General features: G+C 38.4%; 2 protein-coding genes across 2 annotated transcripts; both read left to right on the top strand.

Annotated features, from left to right (window-relative positions):
• Window positions 1–6: 6 nt before the first annotated feature.
• On the top strand, window positions 7–10,062 carry slc5a7a (solute carrier family 5 member 7a). The gene is given in 9 exon segments (XM_003445763.5): window positions 7–2,818; window positions 3,600–3,825; window positions 4,049–4,162; window positions 4,468–4,623; window positions 4,758–4,906; window positions 5,094–5,237; window positions 5,882–6,035; window positions 6,800–7,017; window positions 7,131–10,062. Coding segments are annotated over 8 exon segments (1,794 nt in total). The 5' UTR covers window positions 7–2,818; window positions 3,600–3,641; the 3' UTR covers window positions 7,806–10,062.
• Window positions 10,063–17,866: 7,804 nt separating this feature from the next.
• On the top strand, window positions 17,867–21,261 carry LOC102081837 (SUN domain-containing protein 2). Its single transcript, XM_005466900.4, has 9 exons — window positions 17,867–18,117; window positions 18,827–18,917; window positions 19,040–19,236; window positions 19,344–19,402; window positions 19,517–19,652; window positions 19,742–19,866; window positions 19,980–20,153; window positions 20,253–20,342; window positions 20,538–21,261. The coding sequence occupies exons 1-9, from the start codon at window positions 18,030–18,032 to the stop codon at window positions 20,646–20,648; spliced, it is 1,071 nt and encodes a 356-aa protein (XP_005466957.2). The 5' UTR covers window positions 17,867–18,029; the 3' UTR covers window positions 20,649–21,261.
• Window positions 21,262–24,202: the final 2,941 nt, after the last annotated feature.

The following is a 24,202-nucleotide window of genomic DNA, read 5'->3' as shown; positions in this document are numbered from 1 at the left end:
TCACTGCACTGTCTGGAGTTCTGCTTCATACATTTTCCTATATAAATTGTAATTATACAGGTGTTACATACTGCAGAAAATAGTCTTTGTATTATCCAATGAAAGGAATTGTAAGCTTGCCGTGGTTGGCAATATCGAACAACTGTGAATGTGGATGCAAATTTAACCCTGTGAGTGTAAATAAATAACAGAAAACATCACAGACAGATTTGATATGAAGCAAACAGAACAGACCTCGTTTGATCACTTTAGCTTACAGAGAAGGACAACAAGCTGAAACAAGCTTGTTGACATCAGGAGCTTAATAATCTATGACCGGTAATGTTTTTTACTGCACAGAGTTGGTGTATGTGTAACTTTCAACCCACTTAGTCTCCACAGACACCGAGTACTGGTTCAAATTAGCTGTAAGGACATTACATTGAATTGCTACTTTATAGTGATGGTTAAAAAAAAAAAAAAGTGCACCACCTTCAATTTTAAGGTTTTATGTATCGGCACATAAAATTAAAAATAATCACAATGTAATTGTTTAAATACAACTGCAGATGACTTATAAAACATGACTTTTTACACCATCTAATTTTAATTTGGCAAAAATGAAGCAAGAGGTGCACACACTTAATAAATAATAATATGTAATATGTCATGTTCAGGTTGTATTAATCTTGTTTCAAGACCTGGTTAAGGACAGGATTTTGTTAAGTTCTGATAAACCTTAGAAATGGAAGAAAGAATACTTACTTTTTACCTTGACTGTTTATTTTTATAAGTTTAGTCAACTCTTCAAATTCTCCAAAGGCCTGCATATTTTCTAAACAAGCAGATGTTCCCTGAGAGATCAAGTTTCTTATTCACCAGACCTTGATTCAAACTCAGACTTTTTAGATCCTCCCAACAAGCTGTGTATCTCACAGAAGCTCTGTTTATTTTTTTAAATTAAATTCTATGTGCTAACTTTCAAAGAATGCATTTTGTGGGGAAAAACATTGTTTCATGTTTTGGAAATTGATGGATGTTTCATATGGAAAGTCCTCTCTACACGTCTCTGTGAATCTCTGACTTCCTTAGCATTCGATTTCCCTCTCAGACATCTTGAGCTCTGCCAGCAACAGCTGCTCATTAAAGCTCCACTCCTTGGGCCCTGACCAATTTACTTTCTTTAAACATAAACATTCATTCATGACAATTATTAGGCTTGCTCTTATTATGCTGTATATCACACCTGATCTGTTTTAGGTAACAATATTATTAGGAATGTGTATGTAATGAGACTTCAACCATTAAACAAAATGTAGAGGCTTAGCTTCAGTATTTAGCTTGAAAATGAATCGGGGTTGTGTCCCAGCCATCTGTGAAACATGTCGTTAGAAAGCTTTCCATCTGTCTGCTGGATGTTTTAGCTTTTGGCATCAATATTGATTAGAATCAAGTTAGATGTCAACAAAAAACCATACTTTTAATTCACTCATCATACAAGTACTCAACTTTTCACATGCTCCTGTGATATATTGTCACCGTAATTTGGCCTTTAAACAATCAGTGTTTGATTGTGTTTTGCAGAATTAACGTATATTGAAAAGACATGTTAGACTCCCTTGTTACTCTTAGACTGGGTAAGTTCCAAAGTCATATTACTAATGTCTAACTCTGTTTTGTTGACCGTATGATATAATCCAATGAAATAAAAGAGCTCAAAGAGAAATCATGGCATAACAGCAGATATAAATATTAACTTTATGATAATTAAAAGGAAGTAGCAATCATACATATCAGATTCTCACGCAGCCTGAGCAGTTAGAACATTGTCCACTGTCCTTGGTGCTGAAACGAGAATGTTGTCTTTCCAAAAGAGGGCGCTGTACATGTGTAGCAGTTAAAACAAGCTTTTGTCTTGCGTAAAAACCACAGCCCTCTATCAGATATCAGTTGTACTTTTACCCCAGTCAGAGTGTATCGTTAAATCTCTCCGCTGCTCTCCAGGATCCATCCTAATTGGATGCCTCAGTTTTGGCAAGAGGTCCAGATTAAACGAGTTCGTGCGGAGGAAGCCATTAAGTGGTCACAGCTCAAGTATATCCTGAAGGGGAAGTGGCAGACACACTTAAACGAGTTCTAATAGGTCCAAGATGGGAGCATCTTCAAGAAGGTTTTAGGAATTAAAAGTTTGAGTGATATATATATGTAGTCATTTTTTAGTCGCAGATATTTATCTCTTTGTATTTTTTCGACTGCAATGACATTCGGACAAGCTTTCTACGTCCTCGACGCTCAAAATTTGCTCGGAGCAAAGCTGTTTGCGATTGTGAGACGAGGAGATGACGTCGGACAAAAGGCCGTGAAGTGTGGCTTCGCAGTCAAGTGACTATCAATCACTTGAGTTTGGAAGTGCAGGAGCCGCTGGAAGCTTGAAACTCCCCCACAAGATATTGATTATTTGGTGCGTAAACACCACATTCAAATTCATGTCAGGCTTTTCAGCTTCTTTAAAAAGTGACCGATGTCCATCCATCCTCCTTATGGCGTAAAGGAATCTCTTCCGCCCTCCCACCACTCACATCAGCCATTACACTGTGACGCGTTTCAATACAAGGTGCTCATTAAGAGGGACGTTTGGTTTCTCTGACGCAGGTTTCAGTTCTCTAACGGCACCTGCCCCCTTTTATAAGCCTCAGTAAGTCACCCGGGAGACCTCCACCAACAGTTCAATTTGACTGTTCCTCACTGTGCGGCGGAAGGTCGAGGGTCTTCAGAAAAAGCCTGTTATGCGCTCCGTTACCCTTAAGTGCCCCAGCACATGACTCTAAAAATACTTCAGGTAAGTTCTGCATGTTTTTCAAGTTTTCCTACATTTTTAGAAGCATTTAGCAAATAGCATTTTATACAGGATGCTTTCTTGTTTTTTTTAACGTGTCAAAAATAGGTAATGATTTTTTTTTCATGCGCTCTCTGCGTAATTTGAATTTTACGCACATGATTCATTACAGGAGACAGACAAAGAAAAGGACAGACCAAAGTGCATTACCATAGGACCGCTGACCATTTTTTTATGTTGAAAATGAATTCTGAACAATTTGTTTGGTTTATTTTTTATTTAAAAAATCGTTTCTTTGTTTTTTTCCTCAGCAAGGCAACATGCATCTAGCGCTGTATCGTGTTATTTTTGGTAAACAGTACCAAGAAAACATGGTATTTATTTTCAGTGCATTTTCATCTTACGCGATAACGTGGAGATGATTTTACCCCAAAATAGCCAAAACCATATTTTTATAAAGAGCTTTTTGTGGTTAATCTTTACCTCGATTTTTTTGTTTGTTTGTTTGTTTGTTTGTAAAGGTAGAAAAGCACATGAAATTTGCTTCTGTATCGGCAACAGGGAATAAAAAGTAATTTACCATTTTAAAAGTTAAAGTAGCTTTGGTCATTACATCAAATCGAGCAGCAAACAAGAAAGATGTTTATTTTTTATACATTTATTTCAAACCAGCCTAACAATTCAACATGTTGCTTCTGCCACTTACTTGTCCAAAGTCGGAGTGAAAGCCAAATAATTACCTTTTTTTTTTTTTTTTTTTTTTTTTTACTTTGACTCCACACAGGTCTTGATGCCTTCCCGTTCCTAGCGGAAGACCGCTGCGACGATGACCATCCATGTAGAGGGGCTTGTGGCTATCGCGGTCTTCTATCTGCTGATCCTGTTCGTCGGCATCTGGGCGGCATGGAAGAACAAGCACTCCGGAGAGGCGGAGGGCACCGACCGCAGCGAAACCATCATGGTCGGAGGGAGAGATATTGGATTATTTGTGGGTGGATTCACCATGACAGGTGAGGGTTTAACTTGTTATAACTAAGTGACAAAAAGGAGATTGGTGTCTTTTTTAAAGACCATTCTTTTAATGAGTGGAATGAGCTTAAATTAACATTTTCTAATTGTTTCAATTAGTTCTGTAAATGTATCTCACTTTGGCCAAGTTTGTGTTGAGACGTTTGCTCGTTATAATTCATATTGAAAGCTTTAATCTGATGCGTGTATGTCCAAAATTTTCAGCGACCTGGGTTGGAGGAGGGTACATCAATGGCACTGCTGAGTATGTGTATCTTCCAGATTATGGCTTGGCTTGGGCTCAAGCCCCATTTGGATACGCACTCAGTCTAGTTCTGGGTGAGTGTTTCTTTGTGTTTAAAATAATGCAAAATGCTGAATTTATATTGTTTCTGAGATATTATATTGCTTGAGAAAAGGTTTGGGGTAATTTGGACACAGATCTGATATATTTCTACCCATTTACATTTAAACAAAGCAGCACTTTAATGCTCTTATTACTGGGTGGTAATCAGACTTCTACAAGTATTATTCTGCTAAATAGTCTGAAGGGGACTCTTAAGTTTTGTTTTTTGATTTGTTTGTTGTTTTTTTCTGCCAAGGGCTATAGACATAATGTGTAATGTGTGCACCCTTTGTACCAGGTGGTCTCTTTTTTGCTAAGCCCATGCGCTCACGGGGTTACGTCACTATGTTGGACCCGTTCCAGCAGCTGTACGGGAAACGAATGGGAGGCCTTCTCTTCATACCTGCTCTCATGGGCGAGATTTTCTGGTCTGCCGCCATCTTATCAGCCCTCGGTAAATTTTACTGTTCTAATAAGTATAAAATAAGAGATCGGTGTGGTCAGTGAACTCAAGCTTCATCATTTGACTTCATGATGCTGCAGTGATCATAACATCCTTTCAATCTGTTCATCTCTTCACGATCTCAGGTGCCACTCTGAGTGTCATCGTGGACATCAACATTAAGATGTCCGTGGTCATCTCTGCGCTTATTGCAATCTTTTACACCCTGGTTGGAGGACTTTACTCTGTGGCCTACACAGATGTTGTGCAGCTGTTTTGTATCTTTGTCGGCCTGGTAGGTTCATGCCGATCTAAAATTAAATCACCCTCATTAATATAAGGTAGTGTAACAAAAAACATGCAAATATATACTGCATTACCTCTATATTTTTTTAAGAACCCTCTTTTATTTGGATTTTCTTGTATGCAGCATCTCTCTTCTCATCATCTTTTCCATTGATACTTGCTTTTCTTGTTTGCAGTGGATCAGTGTCCCTTTTGCTTTGATGAACCCTGCGGTGTCAGACATCACTGTTACTGCTGTGAAGCGCTTGTACCAGTCACCCTGGATAGGCAGCGTTCAGAAGGGGGACACTTGGGTCTGGATCGACAACTTCTGCCTTCTGGTACTGTAACCACGAGCTGTTGATCTCATGTTTTATCTCACTGTTTTATTACCCTGGAAAAATACTGACACTAATTAGATGGATAAACTAAATTGTGAGACGATTTGTTGATCAAATATTCCAAAATGACTGAAATTAGCTGAAAATAGTGAATGCTGCCAATCAGAGGCTTTTAAAATCTGTGAACTATAGTAACCACTGATTTACATTTGTATTAGTTTCTTCTTTTATTTTGGAGACAAATTCTGCCAGCTGATTACTAATAATCTAAAAGTGAATTTGCCATAGTAATAACTGCTTGTTGCAGCGGTAAAATGTATTAGACTCTCATAATGAATCTTCCGCTTACCGGCAGCTGCTGTGAAGCTGTAATAGTTGACTGTAATGTGGTTTTACTTTATAGCACAGTTTGGTTTTTTTAATGTTTTTATGCAAACACAAATTAAATGCAAATGATTAAAAGTATTTTTCTCCTTCAATCATGACCTCATCTTGTGCTTTTAATAACTTTCTTATGCCCCCCAGTTAAAAATCTTTTTGATTAGAGGTTTTTGCTTGTTGTACAGATTTGTGATTTGGGGGTTGTAATAAATGAGATTTTCTTGACCGTGAGTGCTATTCACTTGATTTGAACTGTGCTGCAGATGTTAGGAGGAATACCCTGGCAAGTGTATTTCCAGAGAGTCCTGTCAGCCTCTTCGGCTACGTACGCCCAGGTCCTTTCCTTTCTGGCTGCTTTCGGGTGCCTCGTCATGGCTGTGCCCTCCGTTCTCATCGGGGCCATCGGGGCCTCCACAGGTTAGAGACACTTATGTATGGTGTATTTATATATGTAGGTATGTTGAGGGTCAGCATCTCTGTCTTGTGTCATCATGGTAAAGTGGAAGTGGAAGTCCAAAGAGTGCCATGGGTTTGCCTCCCAGTACTTAGCCATAGATGCCAAGTACCTGATGCTGCTATCTTATATTCTTTTCATGTCTTTTGTGAAGTATTTCTATGTTGTGTATAAAGCCAGAAGAAGGTGTCATTCTATGTCTGTTTGTGTGTTTGTTTGGGACTGCTCTGGATGGATCTATGTTGCCCTTAGATCTGAGAGAACCTGGTAAATAGCAGCTGGTTCACCTCATCCATAATGAAACAGCAATCAGTTTAATACCCATGCTGGCTGTGTAAATATTACATTAGAGGGAGGCAAGGGACCAAATTAGTAGTTTGATCTTCAGATTTTTTCTAGCTTCAGATTCCTTAGTGAACAAGTGACGTTGCTCTGTTTTGTCCTGTACTAAAATATCTATTATTTATATCTATTATTTGCAGAAGCAAGAAATTTAAAAGAACAAATGTGATTCTCCAGTGCAAATATATTTAAAATTTAACACATGTTGTGCATGTCCAGCTATGGCTTAAATGTTTCTCTGTTTATTTGGTTGAATTTTATTGGTGCAGAATTATGAATTTCTCTGCATGAATGTGCTTGTATAGATTTATAGATATTAGTGGGTGTATTTTGTACTTCTGTTCATCACGGATGTCTTTTAAAATGTTTAATTTGCCGTCCTCAGACTGGAACCAGACATCCTACGGTGCCATTCCCCCTTAAAACAAAACTGAAGCAGACATGATATTACCCATTGTCCTCCAACACCTTTGCCCTCCATTCGTCTCCTTTTTTGGCTTGGGAGCAGTTTCTGCAGCCGTCATGTCATCTGCAGACTCCTCCATCCTTTCAGCAAGCTCCATGTTTGCAAGGAACATCTACCAGCTTGCCTTCAGACAGTCAGTAAGTGCATGTCTGGTTCTTGGACACATGTAATTATGCACTAACAGTTTTCTCTTTAAGTTTAAATAAAATTCATCTTGACGTGTATTTTTCGCTTCTATCTTTCTGCTTAGGCATCTGACCGTGAAATTGTGTGGGTGATGCGTATCACTATCTTTGTATTCGGCGGTCTTGCCACCTTGATGGCTCTGGTAACCGGCACAGTTTACGGCCTCTGGTACCTGAGCTCAGATCTGGTTTACGTCATCATCTTCCCCCAGCTGCTCAGCGTGCTCTTTGTCAAAGGAACCAACACTTACGGCTCAGTAGCCGCATATCTGTTCGGTATGGTGCTGCGTATAGGCGGAGGTGAGCCCTACCTGCAGCTCCCTCCCTTCATTTATTACCCCGGCTGGATGACTGAGCAGCGGAAGCACCATATAACCGGAGAACTGGAAGAAATCGTGGTCCAAAAGTTCCCCTTCAAGACCGTATCGATGCTGGCTTCCTTTCTGGGTAACGTTGTCTTCTCATACCTGGCAAAGTACCTGTTTGAGAGTGGCAAGATTTCACACAAATACGACTTTCTTGATGCCGTGGTGTCCAAGCACAGCGGAGAGATCATGGATAAAACTACGCTTGTGACTCGCGGCAACGCCATCGGGCTGTCGGAGATGGCACCCATGAAACCGCGGCTGAGCGTGACCTTGGCGGCTGCCTTTACACGCCGTGATACGTTGCCAACAGAAACAGTAGAGGAGGAGGAGGAGGAGTCCAGCCCTGACTCCTCCCACCACGAGGAAGAATGACGCAATTAAATTAAGAAAATTAAATAAACAAAGAGTGAGCAATTGACTGAACTGACAGAGAATCAAAAGACAGCAAGGAAACAGCCTCCTACAGGACTACAAAGTACACCACCCCGCCTGATTGGATAACAGCTACGTGCCAGGATATATAGTGTAGCAGCTTGCTGATTGTCCAGACATGAAGCGGTCTTTCTGTGAAGTAAAGCAAACACGCATACATACATACATACACTCAGAGTATTTATCAATAGCTGTTTCTACTATATATTCATTCTTTTTTTTTTAACTGGTTTGGAGACTTTTTAATTGATTATGAATTTTCCATCTATAATGAGAAAGGTGCTCACGAGTTAGGCTGAAAGATGCTGCTGTTCACACAGAGCAAAAGAGGGTGAAATATTCAGAAGTACAACACAGACTGACAGCACAACCATTGTTTAGACTCGATGTACAAATCAGATGAAAGCAATAACACACACACACACACACCTTAACAGCTGTACAGAAATGATTACAGAGCTCCGCCTGCAAGAGTGTAACTGAAACAGATCAGCAAAAGGAGATGATGGATATGATTTTCTCTTTTATTAAACTGGGTTTTCATGTATAAATTAGTTCTCACACAATTCCACATAAAGACAGACAGTAAGTCACGTCTCTCATGTTCGTTATAGATTAATGAACCTATATTCATAATTACTGTGAATCAAGAAAGGCACGAATCATGTGCCACGCCGTGTAGAAAATATACAAGCATTAGTGATGGTAGCCGACTTGAAGCATTAGCTAATATTCTCTTTAATGTCAGGTGTAGACACTGTTTTAAAGTATGTAAACTAGTGTTTAAAATGATCTTGTAATCAGCTGCCTTAATGAAGCTCGGTAAAACAGATGCTCTCGTTTCCAAAACTCTGATGCCGGTCAGACTGCAGTGAACTAAGACTTGAATATGAATGTAACCTCTACCAAAAAAGAAAAAAACAGAAAAAAAATCAGATTATATCCGATAGTGTACTTCTAGCTTTTGTTTATGATTTGCAAAGTGTTGCAGAACAATGTGGCGGCAGGTTCAGACGTACTGATCTGTTGTTTGTTTGTTGTCAGCAGCAGTGTACAGATTATTTTCTCTGTGATGTGTATCTTTATGTACATACAAGAGTGGAGAAAAAATCAAGGATGACAAATAATGCTGGTTAAAATTATTCATATAAGATAGGAAGGATGTTTATTTATTTTTGATGTCATAAAAAATTGAAACAATAAAAAAAGCAAATTATAAAAATAATTTTTGTAAGAAGAGAAAATTGTCACTTCACTTCATTCTTGTCTGTTTTTTAATGATCTTTAATACTGAAAATTTGAAGTTGTCATATTTCCATCAAGCACGTCCATTTCTATATTTCTTTATATATTTATTTTAGCTGCTTTCTCTGTTTTATTCAGTTATGAACGAAACGCACAGAGAACCGTGAGCTTTCAGGGATGAGGTCTTGTTGTGGGGGTTTTATGGTAGTGGTTTCCGACCTTAATGGCATGTGATTGCTGTGACTCATTGCAGGGGTTCAACCAAAAGGGTTATTCTTCACTCTCACTGAAATAAAAAAAAATAACCTATAATTTACAAAATGAAGGAACAAAGACTAGAAAAAGCCTCAGATATCTATTTCTTCTGTTATTTTAGAATATTACAGCTAATTTTAATCATTTCCTTATATTCTGGCGGGATGTCGAGCTAACTACTTGCGACCTCCTGCTGTCAGTTATTTTGATATGTAGGCTTTCTTTCATGCAGGGACAGACTGAACATGAATTTGCTTCTCCGGGCTTGTTCTTGTTTGTTAGGCCCTTCAGCTAGCTGGATGGCAGACTGAGGAAAAAGAAAACGTCCAAAAACGTGACTGAAATTACAATCGCTTGGCTTGCATCTTTGTTCCCCTCATTGTCCACAGTGAAAGATGGCATCTTAAAATAGCTCTCCTCTCTGGTTATTTACATTACTTTAAGTGCTGGACTCTCTCATCTGGACTCAGGGAGGAGCCACCCGAGGGTGGGCAGACTTGCTCGTGATCAGGCGGGGCAGATAAGACTTGGGTGGTGTACCTTAATGGTGTCCGATGCCATAAAATTCACCAGCCCCGGAATTGCGCAGGAATGACGCAGGTGCCCCACCCATCCGCCGCACCGCCTCCCTACATCACCAGTGTCCTTTCTTGATGTCCTTGAGGACTTGGAGCAATCCCATAAAGAGAACAGAGGGTGGAGAAAGAGATCGAGTTCCATCTCCATTCATAGAAAGTACCTCAGAGAGCACTCATGATAATTAACAATTATGGGGGGGGGGGGTCGCTTGGCCAAAAGTCAATCCATTTATCCAGGCCTTTACGGGACGAGGAGATTGTTGGGGGAGGGTTTTCTGCAGAGGACTGTGGTCTGGAGAGAATTTGGACACAAACCAAAACAGATTTGTTCATTCATAAGCACTAGATATATTTAGAGTGTCCTGGGATGTCTTTGCAGGCGTCATTGATAGTTTGGTCTTTGTTTCCATCATGAAATTCTAATGTTTTTTTAATTGATTCGGTTCATCTGTTCTTCTACGAAGGGATGTTGTTAAAATATGCACTTAGATCTCAAAAGGAGACCAGCAAACAAAGAATTCCCTAAATGGGATCAATAATTTTTGGGGGAGTAAAAATGTATTTTCCTTTTTTTTTTAATTAGAGGTTTTCAAATCTCACTCTAGTCTAGTGATGTGACTTGTTATTAAATTTCTCCCAAGTAACACTTACTGTACTGAGACCCCAACATTCTTCATGTCGGTCTTACCAACAGCAGGCGTTTTCTTTTTCTTCGTCTTTTCAGGTGGAAATTTCTTTCATTTAAAAAAGTCTTAAGACACTTTTCCTTCATTGCACTTTATCTGCTTCAGCTGTCTTCTCTGATTTCTTTGTGAGCTCATTTTCCCAGACCAACCTGAAGAGATAAGCAGGAATTCTTGAAATCAAGGTCCCGCTTTCCCTGAATGCAGACACAAGGAGATGAGATTACAGACGGCGCATTCAGATACACATCTAACGTGCTGCAGTCGGGCATAACTTTAAAGAGCAGACTCGAGGTAAGGTAACTGTTCAGGTATCAAACTGCTTGCTGGAAAAGGTCATTTGCTGTGAGGATTGGTTATTATTTATTTTTTTAAAGCTCTGAAAGAGACTGAACTTCCAGCAACCAACAACAATACTGTGACACCAAAACAGCTCACAACAAAGCGCACCAACACATGTAAAGCCACGGCGTCACAAGGATAAAGTACAGTAAAAATATAAACATTACAACATTAACATTAACTTAAAACAAACACTATCTGGCAGAGCATTTCTAACAGTAATGCAGCAAATAATCAAGCCACAGGAATTTTCACGTTAAGACTTTTATATTTTTAAAACTATGTTATGGCAAAGAAGGAAGTGAATTGCATTTTAGGATAGCCACTTTTGAAGACAAATTCAAATAATCCTGAAGTGATTAAATCACATTTTAAACTATTTTTACAAGTTAATAAAAACTGAAGTCTCATCATCTGGAGCCGTGGCACTGTGAAGGCAATCTCAAAAGCCCTTTGCTCATTTATTAAGACTCTAATAAGGAGAAATTTTATTTTAATAAAGCTCCAAGCCCCAATCACTTAGCCCTGTCTTGGTGGTGAAACACAGACTAGAAAGCAGCTAAAATGCTTGATACCTCTATGAAATGTGTTTTTTATTATCTGGTATTAAAAAATTTCGGGGGGCTGTTTTTCCCTGTGCATCATCCTGCTCAGTGATGGTCAAATACACCAATATACAAAGTGAAGTAATAATATAAAAAGCACACTGTGGAGGAAACCTTTGATGACTTTTAACAGAAATCTGGACGTGCATTCTGTATCTCCTCTGCACACAATGTGACACAAGAAAGCTCATATCTCATCTAAGGCTCATGCACCATTATCATGTCTGCTATTTATGTCCTTCTTAAGTAATGTCCCCTAATTTAATCACAAAGGAGCTAATTGAAACATGGGAGGAGGGGATAAGACAAACAAGCGATGTACATTTGAGGACAAATGTGGTGCTGTGTGTGTGATGTAGTAATGCAAATGAAAATAAAGGAATAAAAATAATGCTTTTTCTGCTTGTAGGCACAAACATAACGCTTTTTTTCAATGCATGAACAGACATGTACTCACATACACACCGTACAATGATGCCACATCTAATTGTTTCCCATATATCTCTCCATCTCCTCCATTAGTCTCTCCAAGCAGCTGAGGAACATCTGTAGCAAAATGAATGCAACGGCTGCTCTAATCGAATCAGCCAGGAGAACTTAATTATACAAGCAGCTTTGTTCCATTCGCGCAGGCCGCAGGTAGACTGTCTGGAGCTCACCGCAGGAATGAGACAACTGCTCTGCAATCAGCAAACCTACTAATTCTTAATAAGTCAGAGCCATGAATCAGCTTCAGCAACATGGAATTAGAGCTGTGGCTGACAGACTTGCTCAAATCCAAATTTTACAAGTGGGGGAGAGCCATCAGCTCCACTTGATCAATGAGAGTCAAATTGTTCCGATGCACCATGGTCAGTGTGTAGAGACAAAAAAAAACAAAAAAAAAGAAAGAAAAAAAAACAGGTGCAACATTATGATTATTTTTTAATTTTTGCTTGTTTTGGTTGAATATACTGCTAAGTTTACACATGGTTTGACTACATTTGACAACATTTTGCTGGTGAGTAACCCAAAACTGGCTGAAATATTCCATTTTTCTTCTCTTAATCAAAGACATCTTTGTCGATCCTGGTGAACAGGTGCCTTCAAAATGAACATTTGTGTCAAATTCTTGGCAGTACTTTCAAATTTGCAGTCATATTTTAGTTGTTCAAATGTATTGATAACCATGGTACTCATTAACCCAATCACACACATTCAGTTTATTATTATGTTTTTTAATGTCTATACTTAATCGCCTTGTCATGGTTCAGTATCTTCCCCAGGGATACATCAATATGCAGACTGAAGAAGTTGGGGATCAACAGCCACCCCCATATGAAGCATACAATGTATGTCGTGATATTTTAATATTGTTTCCTGAGAAAAATGTGAGTTTGACCATTTGCTTTGAGAAAGTCAGTTTGGAAAATTGAGCAAGCTGTCCAATGCTGATGCATTTGTAGTATATTTATTTCTCTACGTGTCTTGTTGTTCTCCTGAGGGCTGCTCTGCTTCGCAGCACGTTCGCCTTCAGCCCATCTCTTTTCTAAAGACAGGAAGGAAGGGGTGTGCTGGCCTGACCGTCATTTTTTCATCCCATAGAAAGTCAGTGATGAGAATAATGTCGTGGCCATACACTCCACACACACACACACACACACACATTAAAAAAACACATAAGCCCCAAGGGACATGTGCACTCTTTGAATGAAGACGCAGAGGGTTGAAAGGACTGATGTGAACCTTTCATATACACACTTAAACACACAAGGGCCTGAGTGGGGATGGGGGTGGGTGACCCAGGAGTAAAGACGCCACATTTTTAATAAAAATTCAGTTCAACTGTCATGTAATTTTAACTACAGCTATGATTTAGCTACATTTTAAGTAGCTGAATGAGATGCACTATTGTTTTATTAGATAATTATTGGCATTGTATTTGATTAAATTCAATACAAAACGGTAGCACTGAGGTTCAGAAATGGTGCAGCATAGGAGACGAAACAAAGGACAAAGAAAGAAGGAAAATGTATGAAGGGTTGTCCTACCTCTGAGCTCATCGTGACGTATATCTGCCCGCAGCCCCGCCCTGGCCTACGTGTGCTTTATGTGTGCGTATTTGAGTGTCTTTAGTATCACTATCAGTGCTCGAGCTGAATCTGAGCCAGAAGATCCATTAGAGCTGATTGAGGAGCATCAGGGTGCAGAAGTAAGCCTGAGAGAAGGTGAGAAGGAGAAAAGACACAACCAACACAAGCACAAGGACAACTGGAGCCACACGTAACTCTACACAAGTAAAGACATGTACAGTAGTGCAAAGAATATTATGTAAAGCCGCTCGACAATAGTTGAAAGAATACCAATAAAGTGTATCAATATGAGCCAAAGTACGCGTCTGCAGTTAAGCATCAACAAATGAAATTAACCAGTTCATGTGACTAGTTCACATGACATAGAAATCAGCTTTTAAACAGAGTGCAGTTATGGGTTTCTTCAAATATTAACTAGGTGACAATAAATGTCCTAAAACCAAAATGATTTTGCAGGTGACAAACTAAGAATTTAAAGACTGAGCAGGCACGTTGAAGCTCCAAAGACACACCCACAGATCCACCAATTAAACTGTAAACAAGACATGATCAGCGTTATTTATTCACTGTTTCAAAAGAAAAGAAAGTCCCTGTAACAATGTGTCAGTGACACAGATGTTTTTGAAGCTGTTGTTAAAGTTGTTTACACCAACGTTTAAATCTAATACAACAGGAAGGAAGAACAAAAATGGTCACAACTATTACTAGCATGTGACTCACAGTAGTAAATGCTTCATTCAATCTGCCACATCAGAGATCCCTACCTGAAAAAAGTATGGGAGGTGTGTTTTTGTAACATTTGTGTTTTAAGAAAAAAAACTTAAATGAATTGTTTTTGAAGTTTTTCAAAAAATCCATGTTATGCAAAAACATACAGGCAGAAAATGCATTAGTTCAAAAATCAATGAGGAGAGAAGCAGAGGCCTAGACTTCTGAATCAAAGCGACAACACAGGCAGATGTTTGGCATCAACGCCAACTACAGAAGTGACTTAACAGCAGTGAATTTTTGCCCTCTGATGTAGTAAATAACCGGATGCTTGGATGTGATTACATTATTGATTAATAACTGACTAAAAAGCAGTATCAGATAATTAAAGGTAATAGCAGGTTTATCTGACTTTTATACATCACATATACAGCTTCAGCCAAAGTGCCCACTAGAGGGCCCACTTGTTCAAAAGTCTACAAATATTCTAAATCACAAAACTAATGAGTCATAATTGTGGTTTGTTTTTGTCAGATGTCAAACAAATCCAGATGCAGCCAGAGAAGGGAACATCAAAGCGCACGTGCATCAATCAAGATATGAAGCAATGTCCGAGCATGGCGCAGTTTAAAAAGCGGTTTAAGGATATGGTTTTTGCAGGGTACAGGGAGGAGGTAGAGATTTGATAGGGTGTTCTTGTCCAATATTTTCATGTGTGTGCGTGTGCATGGGTATGTTGGTATGGGTACATATATATCTGTAGGTTGTGTATCCTTTGAGGTGTTACAGGGGTTATTGAAAATGTGTATATGTGTGGATGTGCTATATGTATGTATGTATGGATATATATATATATATATATGTATATATATATATATATATATATATATATACATATATATGTATACATATATATAATAAATAAATAAATAAATAAAATACACCTAACATATAATGTAATTGCAAGGAGGTATTTCTGTAGTCTATTGATTACTAGATAGTGGAAAAGAGGTGGGATTAAATAAGCTTATGCTTCTTCCTGCTCCTTTTTGAACATGAAAGCTATTTATAGTTGTGGTTGCTCATTTTCCTTTTGTTTTGCTTTGTTTATTTGTCTCTTTTTAATTCTATGTTGTTGTACTTTTTCAACATGTTCGAAATAAAGATTTAATCAATCAATCAATCAATCAATCAATCAATCAATCATCCAGGTAGGGAAATCTCAGATGGTTGATTCTGTTCATCGTTACATTTATCACTGAGACATAACTTTCAGCATAGTGGGGTCTTAACAGCCTTTTGGAAATTATTTTCAAACTTTCATGTAACAGTAAAAAAGAAATAATCCCCCTTTTTGGTAGATACGTGGTATTAGATGGTGGGCTCAAGCTTGAAGCCATCAAATTGAAGAGGTGGAGGTGGAAGGGTGTCTGGTTGGTGTACTACAACCCTCCTTGCTGGCTGTGGATGCTGGGAGGAGACAGGACTGCCTTATGAAGCCAAGTCAACCAGTGATACATGCACACTTGTATCCTGGTGATAATTGGAGAGATGTCTGCCAATAAGTCTTTTGTGCAATATGAGGACATCTGAATAAGCAGCTCCCCCTACAGCCTCCTGTAAGGTATACGCCTTTAAAGAATATACTCTCACATTTCAGAGTTTAAGAACAATTTCAACCAAACAATAATCGCAAAAATAGAGAGGAAGAAACAAAAAAACACAGGAAACCCTAACCACCATGTTTGGAGGATCAGACTCTTTTTGTGGGTTTTTTTCAGTAATCAGACATATCATACTGCAATGTGTGCATACATATACTCAGAATAGCTTGAAACCATAACAGTAGTATTTAACTAAAACCTCTAAAGTACCCTATATGAAATAAAATTAACGCTGTGTTTTTCATGTACTTTAAAATGAAAATACTATTTAATGTCAGTTTTAGGACACATTCATACATGAACGTGCTCGTTGTCGTCTTCTTCCTCTCTCATTCTCTCTCTGTCTTCCTTCCTTCCTCCTCTTTTTCCTTATTTCAGCACCTCCCGACAGTACCACAGTCCCACTCGTGGATGAGAGTTGAAACAACAATGAAGTAAAACAAAGGAAGCTTTTATCAGAAAAAAGTACATTTGGGATGTGTCCACTTATAAAAGGCACTTTTTTCTTGTTTAAAAACAAAAGTGAGAAATAAACTAATGCAGGTAAAACAGAAATATTTCCTGGATTTTTGCTTCTATGGTAGTGAGGTGCAGCAGGGTGTGTACTGATGAGGGCAGCCTGGCTCCTTCATTTAAATCTGGTCAAACTTTGAGGTCATATTGTGAGTTGCTAACCTCTGGATTAGCTCGCATGTCATCGCACTGAAGATCTCAACAACCTTAACCTTAGTCTCAGTGTTTTCATCCTGAATTGATTGAATAAAAATGGCAGTTTTATAAAAGTTACACATCCCTATTTTTGCCGTTTCCCGTCTTGGCTGCTTCAGTCATGTTGGAAATATCACATCCACTAGCAAGCTGACTCTGAGGGAGACCATCAGCCTCAGCAGTGTAGGGGAAAAAGGTGCACGTGGAATACACATTACGGTATTCTACCAATTATGTAAGTGTTAAGAAAAAAATGATATCTCTATGTTTTGATAATAGTTTTCAACATCTAATATTTGAGATAATTCTGATCTTTTTGTCATTAATCTCTTGGATCAGCCCCCAACTGTGCATGGCCCCATGGGCAAGTGTCCAGCATGCCCTTTAGGTGATCCAGCCCAGCCTGGATAGCAAAATGACTCTGGAAAGTGATTGTGTGTTCATATTTAATCTACTGTAAATGACTTGTTGGCATAGAATATTTGAAACATATGTCAAATGTTTCCTCATGAATGATATCAGTAAACATAATTCCTGTCACAAGGCAGAAGCTGCAATCACTTTTTGGCAACCTGACTGTTACATATCGTTTATTTATTCATTAAAAAGTGTCACTGACATTAAAAAAGTGTTTTTTAAGAGTGATCTGGCCAAGAGGATAGCAGAAATGGCAACAAATATAACAATACAGGCTTTGTAACAGATCCGCGAACCGGGTCCGGATCGGAGTCCACTTGCACAGCGAGTCTGGAACTCGATTTGGATCCGGTCGTTTCCCAGCTCATCCGACCCGGATCCGCTTTGGATCAGCTGTTGATTATAAGCTAGAATGATGCCCGCTAATGTTTGGCTCGAGTGTCCTAAAATCACACTTTCCCTCTGAGAAACAGTTTCATTACATTTTAATACCGTATTTAAATGACCGTGGTCTTCCCTCATTCTCATATACGTCACAATTTTCTCACAGCAAATCAAACAAATTAGTGACAGTGAATATGGAAAAGTTTTCTTCATTCACTGCAACACACCTTTGCACATGGGCCCGTGAGCGCATGTGTTGTGCTATATGAAATTTGACAATATGATGCGGCGTTTATGAAGGGACTGAGAAGGAAAAGGTATTTAATTAAGAGCAAATTTCATTTAAAAAAAAACAGATCTACACTCACACCTTTGCGCGTGCGCACACGAAATGCTGCTGCTCTTATGGAACGCGCGTGCGTCATATTCGATTTGTGCATTAATATTTTGTAACGTCACTGAAAAAGCTGCGGTTTCTTCTGCACCTACATTTTCTGGTTCAGATGAGTTCAGTGAGAAGCGCTAACGGTCCAAATTCACGGAAAAGCACACTTAGTGATTCAGTTTCTTCAACTTTCGTTTTAAGTGAAGGTAAGTGCAATCTTTAGACTAAAAAAAGTACAAGTACAAAAACAGAGTATGTTTTAGCTTCACATCTTACATTTAATATATGTATTTCAAATCTGAACATTAAAAAAATGATATCCAGTTGATTATGTCAGAAAAGCACTTTTTAGTGCATTCTACTGTAAAGGTGATTTTACTGCTTACCTGTTAGACGCAACTTGTCTGATAAATATTGATTTCCTTTTGTATATCAACTATAAAAACAAAGAGTTTTTAATTCTCAAAGACCTTTTTACATGATTTGGGCCAAATTCATTTAGTTGCTTTGAGTCTTTCTGTACCGCTGTGGTGATTTCCTCTTTTTCTGAATTTTAAAAACTAAATTGTGAACAAACAAACTGACATTTGAAAGAGATTTTTTCCAAGAACAGCAAGAAAATGTTGTGATCTGTTGCTATAATATGAATCATAACAATATGATGCTTTGTTTTTGAAGACACTAAGAAAATAAAATTCTTTAATTAAGAGATGATTTCATATATGGGTGTGATTCAAATATTATTCTGTTCATTAAAAAAAACAAGCTGGCACCGTAAAGTTTATATATAAGAGAATCTGCACTGATATGTACAGAGTTGCTTCTGATGGAAACATGCTCAAATCATAGTTATGAAGTCTGATAAGCTTTGTGTTAGAGACTCACTTAACCCCATGTTTCCCTTTCATTTTACAGCCATGTTGAGAAGAAGCCAAAGACTTCAGTCTAACGGCTATTACGGCAGCCAAGGAGAGCCGTTAATCTCCTACAAGGAGACTTTATGCAGGTTAGTGCTGGTCTACATGTTCTTTGTTGTCATCCACTGACATAGATGCATGTTTCTTAATCATTATCCATTTGTTCTTCCATGTACCTTCTTTCTTACATGATTTTGTTTTTTCTGTGCAGAATTTTCAAAAGGCGACGTCCCCATCCAGGCCTTGACAATATTGACCAAGACACAGTTGAATACAACACTGATGACTGTGACACTGTGGACTACAACAACGATGATTTTGTTGACTACAGTAGTGACAGCAGCAGAGGTCTCTTTAGAGCCATCAAGGCACTGGGACTTTTGGTCCTCATGCTGGCCTTCTGTTTTGGTAAATGATCTCCTTCCACAAACAATTACAGTCTTTCTAGTAGTACTATGTGCTTTTCTTCTAGATTAAGCTTCTCTTCTTATTCTGTGTTTCTCTTCATCCACCAGGATTGATTTTCAGTATTGGAGGGCTCAAAATGGACTTTTCCACCCCGTTCATGAGTGAGGTATGAAAAACATATGAAGCTCTAATATATTCCCTAAAAATGAATCACATAATGCCAGTTTATTATTATCATAAAGCTGTTACGTATAACATAAATGGGTCTTCTCAATTGCAGTACTTAATGAACGGACATGAACAGGTGGAAAGGCAGGTACAAGAGCTGCAAAGGGAGTTAATGGACTTGAGAAAAAGAATTGACTTCCTTCTTCCAGTTGGGGACAGGATGCCCAACTTTGCTCTGGAGGAACTGGGTAAGACATGAAATCAGATCAGAATTCACATAAGAATTTCTTTGTTGTTGTTTTGCGATTCTTTTCTCACTCTGTGTTTTTGTCTGCAGGAGCAGAGATTGTTAAAGAACAGTCTTCAGCATCCTACCTTTCAGAACAGGCTGGATTGAAGCTGTTGGGGCTTACACTGATACCCGCAAAACCACCCTGTGTAAGCCCAAGAGTCGTTATTCAGGTATAATCTACTTTCACAAAAAAACAAGATACTATCTCACACATCTGCATGATTTAATAGTCAAACACTAGCGGTCCATACTGAACTCTGTTTTTGTTCCTTTTTCTCTGTAGGGTCGAGCACCCATGGTCCCAGGAGCATGTTGGAGTTTTGCGGGCTCCCAGGGACATTTAACAATTAAGCTGCCATACAGCATCGCCATCAGTCATGTGACACTGGGTCAAATTTCTAAGATGGTGTCACCATCTGGAAAGGTCTCCAGTGCTCCCAGGATGTTTTCAGTGTTTGTAAGTCACAGATTTCCACTGCACCACTGTTCAACTGTTGCATTTTACATATGTGTATATTGAGAACAGCTTTATATGTATTTATTTCTGTCTTTTCAGGGGAAGAGAGCATTAGACGACAGTGGTGTCCACCTGGGAACATTCGTCTATGATGAAAATGGAGATCCACTCCAAACATTCAGGATACCCGTGAGTACACTGTGCCATTAGACACATGCACATAGACTTTAGACTTTTCTATCCAGAGTATTTAGAGATTAGCCCCCCTTGCTATCTGTATATCCTCCCTCATAATAATCACAGTATTCCTAAATTTACCATCCTTTCAAGAGTCAAGAAAACTATTATCCGACTAACCCGTCTTGTTTTTGTTTTGTCTCTCAGGACGACAAAGTAGATGTCATCCGCTACATTACGCTGCATGTGTTGAACAACTGGGGCAATCGCGAGTATTCCTGTCTGTACAACTTCCGAGTTCATGGAAAGCTGGCATAACCAGCTTCCCATGAACTCCATCTATATAAGAAAAGAGAGGAAAAATGTGAAAGTGAATCAGACTGCAACACATATTGAAATAATTGTATTTGAAAAAAAATGTCCATTTAACCCATTTTTTTCCTGCAGCGAACGTCCATCCTACCAGGTAAGACATGTCTGATTAAGATGTTTGCAGTCTGATTCACCTCACCCCCAACCAGCCGTGGCAGAGGGCTTGCCCCTCCCTGAGCCTGGCTCTGCCAGAGGTTTCTTCCTGTTAAAAGGGAGTTTTTCCTCTCCACTGTTGCCAAGTGCTTGCTCAGAGGGGATCATCTGATTGTTGGGGTTTTCCTTCTCTTATATTGTAGGGTTTTTACTCTACATAGACAGTGCTTAACAAATTTATTACATCACCTGTCATAAAAATAAGAACACCCCAAATTTTTTAAACCTGTAATTCTTACATTAGGTGATGTTCGACTAACTTTGTTAAGCACTGTGTTATTGTGAATTGGCCCTCAATTGGAACTCAGCTGGACTGAATTAAATTTCTTGTAAAACATAAACATTCTCTAAATTGCCTCCACTGGAAATTTAGAGATATTTTTAAAACAACAAGAATAAAATTTTAAGAAGATATTTTTCATGTCTTTTGTTATTCTTAATTGTCAGTGTATATTAAATAAGCGTGATAACACTATGGCCGCAGGATTTAAAATTTGAAAATTAACTTTAAAACCCATAAAAGTTAAAAAGTAAAGTCCATGTTGCATGTACCGTAAATCCCGGACTACAGAGCGCACCTGATTAAAAGACGCATGCTCTGATTTTAGAAAGAAAATCAATTTTGTACTTGTACAGGCCGCACCGGATTTTAAGCCGTATGCGTTTCACTTGTAATATGAGATATTTACACAGAAATATTACACGTGAGGATTTTTAATGTTTAATTTAATCCGTAACGTAACATAAACATGGTAACATAAACGTTATGGTAACATACAAAAATACTGCAAATGCTTTTTTTCCTCGAGCAGCGCCTGTAACACGGCTACCTTTAAGTATACATATGTATCAGTAACACACAAATTACATTGCTTATGGTTTTTTTACGGAACAGTGCACAAACAACATTACAACGTCTCTTAACAACCGGTAAAAATATATCCCGTATATATACTACTTATCAATTTTATTGGTCTACTGTTACCAGGCAAAATGTTTTTGGCCGCATGAAAAAAAATATGCATTAGCCGCACGTCAGTATAAGCCGCAGTGTTCACAGTGTGGGAAAAAAGTAGCAGCTTATGACCCGAAAACTACGGTACTGTGATATCAGAAGTTATATTCTTAGAAATTTGAGTTTGTAATTTGAAATTTTTATATAATAACCCCAAATTTGGATGTCTTTATAGTAGAAACAAGCTTCCACACTCATTTTATTTGTTAATTTCAAAACAAAGCTTCTTTTCCTTGACTAATGGTGTTCATATACGTTCATGCATTCAAGTGGCTTCAAAGTGTTTTCCTTAAACAAGACACCTGACAAACAAAAAGTGCAACAATATTTGCAGATTTAACAATATCCAGAGTACCTTTAAGCTAGAATCACTGCTGTGTTTTTGTTTGTTTTTTTGGCTCAGCCAAACAGTTAAGGTGTATATCTCATGATATATTATACACATGTAGTCAGTTATTGCCAACAACTCACCTTTGATTACTGACTTGCATTCGCTTCATCAATGAATCAGAGTGAACATTTGTCCTAGATTAATGCTGTAGGGTCTTTACCTTACAATATAAAGTGACTTGAGACAAGATTTGTTGATGGTTAACTGGTGCTATATGAATAAAACTGAACAGATCTAAAGAAGGTGTTCCTGAAATTTGGGTTTATTAGAACAGGATGGATGGATAACCTCTCAGCACAGGGCTGACAGGACTTTTCCCCATATAAAAAAGAAAACACAAAATATATTAATACAGATTACACTACCAAACTTGTATTTACTGGATTTGTTTGATCAGCTGTTGCTTTTTAAAAACAGTGAGGAGCAAAGTACAATTAGAAGTGTTTGTTCTGATAAAGACTTTTAAACTGTAAACAGCAGCTAAGTGAATAAGGATCTATGTCCATGAATCCTGGGCAGTGACAACACTTAAACACCATAGTTCAAAATCCTCAGTACAAACCTTTTCTCCACTGTGCTCAAAATGCTCTTAGCTGTTAAAGTAGAGGAGAAAAGTTTGACATATTTCACAACCATTAGAAAAGCCTCTGAAAAAGAGGTCAAGGTTGCTTCCAAAGCAAAAACCCCTGCTTGCGCTCACAGACCCTGTGAGCAATCATAGTTGCAGAGCTAAGTTGAAATCACAAGTTATATTCTTAGAAATTTGAGTTTGTAAATTGAATTTTTATATAATAACCCAAAATTTGGACTTATTAATAACAGAAACAAGCTTCTACACTCATTTTATTTAGTTCTGTTAATTTCACAACAAACCTTCTTTTCCTTTTTCTTGACTAATGGTGTCACCTCCTGTAATTTGTCATGACTTTTGAGTCATGATATGTATAAAGTCTAAATGAGTGAAAGTCAGGGACTGGGCCAGAGTGGACGTCTTGGGGCAGCTTTGTTCTGGTCCCCACCTCTGTGTGGAGTTGCTTCCTTGAGCTCATCCACTCACATCTACAGGTAGTTTGAAATCAAGAGGCAGTGTATTTAGGAGCTGTGGTGATAGATCTCCACCAGTTTGTATTTCTGCCATGGTAGTAAATGGACTCTGTCTCTTGTCTTCATTTCTCTGCGTTTACTCTTTAGTAGCTTGTGTATATCATCTTCTCTGTAGAACTACAGACCTGCTACTATATAACTCATCTGGAAATCTTACCTCTCCCGTCTCGAAGAATTTCCAGTTATCAGCAGGTTCTTGCCATTCTGCTTGCAGCTACGCCAGGGGTGTCCAACTCCAGGCCTCGAGGGCCTGCAGGTTTTAGATCTCATCATAAACATTTATGATTGTTGCTGCTTTGATATTGTGATGATACCATTTGATAAAGTGTTCATTGCTCGGTGTAGCAAATAATTGCTTATGATATCTACTGTGTTATCTAATAGCACCAAAGTATTAGAGCTCTGTGTCTGTGAAGGTTCTCAGTCATCCAGGTCATTGTAGTCTAAGGAGCTTGGAAAAGAAAGTGTCTAGACTTCTTTAAGTTGCTTGAAGACGTTTCACTTCTTCACATCCAAGAAGCTTTTTCAGTGAAGATGTCCAGACGCTTTTCCTTACAAGCTCCTTGGACTATTACAGCTTAACAGGACTAAGAAACTTGTGTGGCTTGTTGCAAATGGATGAAACCACATACTACCTTTAATGAACATGGCTGTAGGAGCCTACATGCAGTTTAGTTTGAAAACTATCAAGGACTGTTGTTTTTTTTGTTTTTTTTGGGATATGGAAAGAGGGACTAAGCGGAGCGTCAAGCTAAGGCTCCATTCGCAGGAAACCTACAATGGCAATCTTTAATAAGGTGTAGAAAACAAAAACAGGAGAGTTGTTGTTTGTGTTCC

Source organism: Oreochromis niloticus, linkage group LG1, assembly GCF_001858045.2.
Source record: "Oreochromis niloticus isolate F11D_XX linkage group LG1, O_niloticus_UMD_NMBU, whole genome shotgun sequence".
NCBI classification, from domain to species: domain Eukaryota; kingdom Metazoa; phylum Chordata; class Actinopteri; order Cichliformes; family Cichlidae; genus Oreochromis; species Oreochromis niloticus.
Note: the sequence above shows the minus strand (reverse complement) of the source record. Positions and strands in the feature narration are given on the sequence as shown.

What these genes read in the sequence shown, in the direction of transcription:
- LOC102081837 (XM_005466900.4), top strand. Translation starts at nt 18,030, where the DNA reads ATGAGTTCAGTGAGAAGCGCTAACGGTCCAAATTCACGGAAAAGCACA. An exon ending in AACTTTCGTTTTAAGTGAAG is followed by an intron (nt 18,118 to 18,826) that starts GTAAGTGCAATC and finishes TTCATTTTACAG; the next exon opens with CCATGTTGAGAAGAAGCCAA. An exon ending in CCACCCCGTTCATGAGTGAG is followed by an intron (nt 19,403 to 19,516) that starts GTATGAAAAACA and finishes TCTCAATTGCAG; the next exon opens with TACTTAATGAACGGACATGA.